Raw genomic sequence first — 8101 nt, 5'->3', positions numbered from 1 at the left:
GATATGTCTCTAGCAATATTGTTGAGTGTGCAGACATTAGTGTGAAAAAATGGAGAAGAATCCCTTCTAAACCATTCATGATCCTACACTAACAGCAGTTAATAACCGAGAGGTTGTGACGGGAGGTGAGACACAACAGTCGTTTGATTCTAATGTTGTTGAATTATATATGACGAGAAATCTACCAAATGGCTTGCTCTTCCAAACATGACACCGAAACGGTGGTCCCATGCTGCAGTCTCGACTCAAAATGAAGAATTTGTCACAGCAGGAGGGATGTGGACTGAATATTCAATAGAAAGTCTGACGTGTCACTAGCATTTTGCTTTTCAATTTGCGTGTTTGTTAGACTAATAAACTTATGCTCTAGTGATTGTCCAAGAAATCAGTTGGACTGACATTTGGTTGCAAAACACTTCGAAGAATATATATGAAGGAAGTTTGTCGTATGTGTACTGTATTTAGTTGTGCGTGCGTGCGTGTGTGGTGTGGTGTGTGTGGTGTGTGTGTGTGTGTGTGTGTGTGTGTGTGTGTGTGTGTGTGTGTGTGTGTGTGTGTGTGTGTGTGCGCGTGCATGTGTGTGTTAGTATGCCCCCAGTGGTAATTTCATTACTTTGGTGATGCGACAGAAATATATCGTATAATAATATTATTATTATATGGCTGTCTAGAGAAGCGAAAGTGAAACACAGCTTCAGCTAAACACTAATACAAACCACTGCAGTTATTGCATGCATACCTGAAAATACTATAGTAGCAACACCCATATACTGGACATAGCAAACATTCAAACGATTTATGGCATGCAAGTGCATGCAATAAGATAGTGCAGTTACCACCCTAAGTAGTAATCAGTCAACTTTGACTTGTTGTACAATAGTCATTACTATCTCTGGAGAAAGCTGTCTAAACTCCGGACGTTTTCTCATTTCTGTCAGGTTTTTCACAACGAACGTAATACATTCTGCTTTCAGAAATATGACATTTGTTGCTTCTGCAAGCGCCATAATCTCGAAAACGTTCGTATCATCGATACTTCTCATTAGAAGTGCTGCACAAGTTTTCTTCATTTTGGCAAGAAGATAAGAATCAGCAAGACGTAACGCATCGCTAACAATTTTGCTACTTGTTTCAGGTCAAACGATTTCGACTCCATACATAACCCACGTAATTACAGCCCTGAAGGCTTCGTAACTGGTAGATTTCACTACAATTGGTTGCTTCGTCTCTGCCACTGTTGATTCTTTCATTGACGAGTTGAACATAGCTTTAAAGTATTCTGAGTTTGCGCACAGTAAAGATGTAACGGCGTATATCTTTCTAGTATCTCCATCTACATGAAACACCACGTCTGTTCCAATGCCTTCATCAGTGACTTTCCTCACACGTTGTAGTATACGCTGTTGCTCTGGAGCCAACGGTCTCATTGGTAATATTACCTTCCTGATACTATGTCTTTGAGAAACGTACAGACAGTGGGAATCAGAATCGTAAAATAGACGAGAAATTTTTCCAAAGAGTGCATTTGTTGCAATTTCGTCACTTATGCCCGACTTATCTTGACCAGCCAACACTCCTCCTGCAAGTCTCGGGCTTATTGTGGCAATGTAATTGACATTAAGGTTTGAAATGTACATATATCCGTAGTCGTCAACAGCTACTCCTGAAAGTCCGTCACCCAACACCTTAACGACACTTTTGTCTAGGTCTTCCCATGAGCTAGCTGCCATTGTGGTAGATTTGTTATCTTCAGTAACCATCAACACTCTTCCACCACTTCTCTCAGCTACAAATAAAGAAGTTTGTTCCATACTGGTTGCGCATGTCATAGATTGTATATGAGTACTGGCCCCACTGAAAACCGGTGATGGCTGTGGTGACATCAGTACCGTACTTATGTTGCAACCAGTTGATAAGTCAAACTTCAGAAGGTTCAACCCGTGGCAAACGTACAAAAACTCGTTATCATCATCATCCCTGTCGCCATCACCGTCGTCGTTGCTGCTGTTGCCGTTGCTCAAATTAGTGCACACTCTAATAGAAGAGCAAGGGCCAGCCGTCGACAAACGATAAGACGAGTATGCAGATGCTCGTTTTGAAGAAGCTGTTGGAGATGTAATCAAAGTGCTTACAATTCCGCTAGTGCTAATCTGTAATGGCAAATGCCAAAACGCTTGAATCACTGAACGGGTCATATGTTTCCGGGTTGCCCTGCAAAAAACATACATACTCATGACTATAGACGTGTCCTATAGTTTTATATAGATCTTGCATAAGCTGCACAAACAGGTCTGACTATAGACTTTGTGCATGTATATATTGTGCACCATAGCTATACGATGGCAGGAAATGCAGTCTGCATGTAACGTCCCAACTTCTGCGAAGACACACACACACACACACACACACACACACACACACACACACACACACACACACACACACACACACACACACACACACACACACACATCATCATCATCATCATCATCATCATCATCATCATCATCATCGTCATCATCATCATCATCATCATGTAAAGAAGTTAGTGGTAAATCGGCTAAACTAATGCCTAGAGTTAGCCAGAAAAGACAGGTGGCCTTGGTGGGATTCCCGCATCAGCCGCTATATATATATATATATATATATATATATATAGGTTTGATCAGCTTGAGGTAAGTAGTTTTGTTCAAACTGCCATTTCACGCCCGGAGAGGGTAGACAGGGCCTGGTACGTTGTTTTCCCATGCGCGCATAATGGATTACTTCGAAATGGGGGTAAGGTCTGCACACATGCGAAACCCACGTTATTTAAAATGTCGAGCTGATAGTGTCAAGCAGAGCCCTGTAGCGTGCAATGACAGCGAAACCAGCTTCCGTGTTCATTAATGACTTGTCTTCTCAGCGGCCGTAGACATGTTCAAAGACCTAGGAGCCAGTGTGCGCTTAGCTAGAGGGCAACTCTTCACGTGCACAGCACTAGAAGGGGTGATGCATCATCTGCGGTGATGTTCTTTGTCAGCTTTTTTCGACCTAGATGCAGTCCTGCAGGCTGTCATGTGCCTGCGCCCTCAATTCTGATGCAGCTCAAATGCACCGAGCACAGCTCTGGCAGATCTGACCGTCTGCCGTACAGCTAGAAATTCACAAATTAAGCTGTAACTTCTGCTGCCGTCTTTCTCGGTAAGCAAACACAATAAACAGCCTGACTGCATTACGAGTAGACGAGGAACGACAAACTGGACGCTCCAAACAGCTGCCACAAAACAAGGTCTAAAACCGTCTAGCTGGATCACTTGATCTTGGCTCTAGATTTATGGCTCCATCCACTAATGATGTAAGAAAGCTGTTTCGCTGTCCGTTGCGCCCAACATCATTATCGGCTCGAGGTTCTAAATAACGTCGGTTCCGCATGCATGCAGACATTACCCAGATTTCGAGGTCTCTGTTCTGAAGGTTCGAGGCTAGAATGCAGGATGCCAAGTTGTAAGAATTAAGTATGCAGACGGACTCGCGGATTTGTCTTTTCAACGGCAATATCAAAAGCTGGTCAGAGTCAAGCCGTAAAATGGCAGCAGACGGTTGTGGAACCTCAGAATGCAACAGCTATAGGCATGCAGGTCAGGTCCGGGGGCTACGCGATCGCCAACAGCTAGGGTACCGAGAAAGCAATCCGAGGCGTTACCAAGCTTGTCATGGAGCAAACGAGCACACTAAGAAGTAAATGCTAGAGATGCAGTGAAAAACCTACACACGAAAGAGAGCGGTGTCCTGCGATTAATTAATTAACGCTAAATTGTATACAAGTGCAGAAATTTGCTATGTATGCTCTCAACGATATTCGAAGACAATGAATCCAAAGATTTTGGTGCATGAAACACTAGCCGGTCACGTGACATACGACCAACCGACCGACCTGCTAGGCAACGGCGTAACACGTGACCAAATAAACTAGTAAATGCTCGGTTAGCATTGTGTTAGGCGAGCGATGGTGTTCTTATTCGCGTAACAATGGTTGTGTCTATACGTAGCAATGATTTCTGTCAAACAAATGCGGAAACTCAGAAACAGACTTTCAGTTGCTCTTCTTCTGGCTTTGTCTTTCATTCTTCGATCGCGCTTGGATCGTCTCACTCGTTTACTGAGATAGTCGCGTAACAATGGTGGCGTAGTCACGTAACAATGGTTGCATCGCAATAATAATAATTTCTGTCAAAGTAACAAGCGGAAACTCAAAAACAGACTTTTCTCTTCTTTTAGCTTTTTCTTTTATTCCGTTTGTCACGTGTCAGTCTCCTTTGCTCTCTAGTCGCGTACGGGAGCGAATCAAAAGTTATTTCACTTTTCTCGCCAAGAAATTGTAATTGTGTCGAACCCTCGAAAGGAGACCCTTAATTCAATTTTTAACGCATGTGTTGCGGAGTTAAAATTGCATTCACCTGACATCGTCGCTCACGTTAGCATTGTTTTTGGCGGGCGATGGTGTTCTGTCTTTACCTAGTCGCGTAAAACAATGGTTGACATGACAAGAGACAGGCTCGCTTCGCTCGCCAATAATGAAACATCACGTCATAACATTCTGCTCTGACGTAACAAACATATGACGTTATTTCAAATCGCTCACGTCATTTGGCTGCGTTGTCGTCTGCGTTCCAACTGGTATGTTTGTCATCAGAGTTGTTATTAATGTGTCGCGGACGTAGTCCAAAGACATGGTAATTGGATATGTCAAATTGTATTTTGAGGCAAATACGTGACCGGATTTGGTAGTCGGTGTCTCGCGATCGATCCTAAACGGATCGAATCAGAGCGGTCGCTAGTGAATACAGCCAAACGTGCTTGAAGGGAGTTGGACCTGCACAAGGCTTAGAAACCTAGCTAAAACAGGTACATTTGCAGTTTTGAATAGTACGTAGTTCCAGTTTATACTATACGCGTTTCTATAACATTCTACCTAGTGTGTGTACGTATCACATGACTCAATTTTTTATGAAAAATGAAAATTTGTTTAAGCGCAAACAAAAGTAATTGTAAATCATTATACTTGTCGTCCAATTTATTTAGAGTCGATTTGTGCCGAGAAAACAACGTTCAGCAGACGACGTTCAAAACTGAGGTCTCTTTCAATAAACGGTGCATGTTACTGCTGGAAAGGTGCGCAAAAAGACAACACTTCGTTTATGTCATAATCGCAATTGTAACATGTCATTTAAGTCATTTTTGGGCTACGCCGTAGCTTCGTACTACCAGACCACTGCAAACTACGATAAAAAATTCGCCGTTGCGCCCCGTAGTATCTAGAACGTAATGTCATGGCTGTGCATAGCCAATCCAAGGCTGTAGGAGCCAGTCCGGCTGGTCTGGCCATGCCGGACCACTTTTTCTAGAGTGAACTTTCACCAGAGGCCTATATTTGAGGGCCGTAGGAACCCGTCCAGTCGTACAGACCATCTTCAAAAAGCATTTCTGGCAGTTGACGTTTGCCCAAAAATTCCGGTTGAAAATATAGGCAATTAAATAACTATATTATGTATACTCAAAACAAAAATTAATTATGGCATCTTAACTTAACTTAATTAAGTAACAACGTTTTACAGCGGCCTGAGGTCATTGCATGCCTCCACTACCCAAGGGTGCATTCAATTTGCCTGATTCCAACCATTCCGGAATGAAGAAAATAGTCAATCCAAATCGACTAGTTCAACTCAAACCGCACCCCGTTGTCATAGGGAATTTGGCATCCCCGAGCCATCTTCACTAGGGAATTTGGTATCCTTTCAGGACGCTTTGCATCCCTAAACCATATATCCTAAGGAATTTAGCATTCCAGGAAATTTGGCATCCCCGAACTGTATTTCCTAGGGAATTTGACATCCCCGAATCGTATTTCCTAGAAAATTTGGCATCCCACTAGCCGTATTTCGTAGAGAATATGGCATCCCGCGAGCCGTATTTCCTAGAGAATTTGGCATCCCCCCGCCGTATTTCCCCAGGGAATTTGGCATTCCCAAACCATATTTCCTGGAAATTTGGCATCCCCGAGCTGCATTTCCTAGGAGAGTTGGCATCCCCGAGCCGCACATGTTATGACAATTTCGCATATCTAAAAATGTGACATTGTAATTCTTAGTTTACACAATGCGTTTTTATGCTAAATTTCTATCAAACATGTTACAAATCGCGTGTTGGTTATCTAATTGCAATTGAAAACGCCTATTATTTTAGTTAACTTTGTTATATATATATATATATGTATATATATATATTTTTTTTTTTCAGGTAAATATATATATATATTTTTACTTTTACATTTAAACAGAACTAACTACCAAATTCTACACTACGCTACGGTGGGTATATCCCAACTATCAATGTCCTGTACTTCAAGTTGAATTCTTCTGAACAACATCCTTGCATTGTATTTCCACAACTGTACCGAAAGTTGTTGCGTCAAATTCTGGAAAGCTTGATGGAATCGAATTCCGCTGACAAAGGTCGGATGGCGTCAGCGGCTAACCGGGAATCGAACCCGCAGGAAGAGTTTCCAGACCATGTAGCAATATATATATAGACGGTCATGTGCCACTGCCCTCATGGTATATGTCATTGTAATACCAGACACCATTTAACCTAAATGGTGACGCAAAGATCAACATACGGCTTTGCATAGCCGGCAGACGTCCCGTCCTTCAACTGAACTTGCAACAATTCACTGTTCAGGACATGTACTAAGCTTCTCTCGGTTTCTGCAACACTTCTAATGGTAGAACTAATTGAAAATGGTGAGAGACAATCGAGACAAACACATGAAGATCGATAGACGGCGCTAGCTATGTATAACGCTATATATACTTTGAACCAGAACTCGTGTCATAGCTGGATTAATCTCTTTCGTACTAAAAACAGTGACACCACCGTAAGTTCGTGAACTCTGTTGCATGTTGACACATGATCGTCTAGCGTCGCACGATTACTTTTGGAAGTGCACCGGTAGTTCGTCAGCCGACTGAAAGGGATACCAAATTCCCCAAAGGATGCCACGAGGGGTGCCTCAGACCTTGAGATAACATAACTCGGGGATACCAAATTTCCTAGCTAGACTAGTAAATACGGCTCGGAGATGCAACAAACAGGGAATGTCAAATTCCCTAGGACACCAACACTCCGGATCGAATGAAAGACGCCTGCGCTGACGACTAATGTCATGGCTGACGAGCTAGTGCGCATGTATGGTTTGCGGTCTAGTTAAAACGAACAGGTACGTACTGTATTCCTTTCACCTCCGTTTACTCGGAATAGAAACCGATCATTCCGGAAATGCAAATCGAACGACTATTCCCGTATAGTCCTATCTAGTATTTGGAATGGACAAATCGAATGCACCCCTAGTAATCTTCTGGAAACCATGCCCGAGACCAAACGTCGCTAGGTGTACTGTACCTTTCGAATTACGTTATTGCCTGAGTCCCCAACAATCTCGCTGCCATCTCTAGTGATACAAAGCCCCATTGGGCCGTTAAATAAAGCAGAGCTTTTAGGACCATCTGTACGTCCTGTTTTTCCGGGACAACCTGCGTAGCCTGAGACAATACCGTACTGATCGATCTGTCTGATACAATGATTGCCGTAGTCTGCAACCAACAAACTGCCATCTGCCGTCAAGGTCATCTCAAGAGGGTTTTGGAAACGTGCCTCGTGACCGGGTCCATCTGAATATCCCTCCTCGATGGTGCCAGCAACTGTCACCACTCGACACGCCATCTTGGAGGATTCAAGTCGATCACGTGAGACCAGCAGATTCCTTCCCGGATATCTTCTCAATTTTCTAATCTCGTTCACTACTACGGGATGGGCGGGTCCACGACACTTGGTCTCTAGTTACAGTCGGACATGCTCCCTGGAGCCAATCTCAAGTGAGGTAGATTTTGCGTTGTAGCTATTGCGTCTAGCGTACATTCAAGTGCCCTTGCAAGGAAATCAACTTTGATCGCCAATACCAGTAAGCCCTTCCTAACAATGTTCATCCATTGCGTATGCGCAAGTTTCGTAGACGAACACAGAAAGTTTGTCTAGTCAGGCGTTGATGAACGTGGATCACTGT

The 8101-nt window shown here is 43.2% G+C and overlaps 1 protein-coding gene across 1 annotated transcript; it reads right to left on the bottom strand.

Moving 5' to 3' along the window:
- Nucleotides 1–655: 655 nt before the first annotated feature.
- On the bottom strand, nucleotides 656–7770 carry LOC134186787 (uncharacterized). Its single transcript, XM_062654842.1, has 2 exons — nucleotides 7441–7770; nucleotides 656–2150 (listed from the first exon to the last, which is right to left on the bottom strand). The coding sequence occupies exons 1-2, from the start codon at nucleotides 7759–7761 to the stop codon at nucleotides 1137–1139; spliced, it is 1335 nt and encodes a 444-aa protein (XP_062510826.1). The 5' UTR covers nucleotides 7762–7770; the 3' UTR covers nucleotides 656–1136.
- Nucleotides 7771–8101: the final 331 nt, after the last annotated feature.

Source organism: Corticium candelabrum, chromosome 11, assembly GCF_963422355.1.
Source record: "Corticium candelabrum chromosome 11, ooCorCand1.1, whole genome shotgun sequence".
Classification (NCBI taxonomy): Eukaryota; Metazoa; Porifera; class Homoscleromorpha; order Homosclerophorida; family Plakinidae; genus Corticium; species Corticium candelabrum.
The sequence above is the reverse complement of the archived record's forward strand: the minus strand, read 5'-3'. Positions and strand labels throughout refer to the sequence as shown.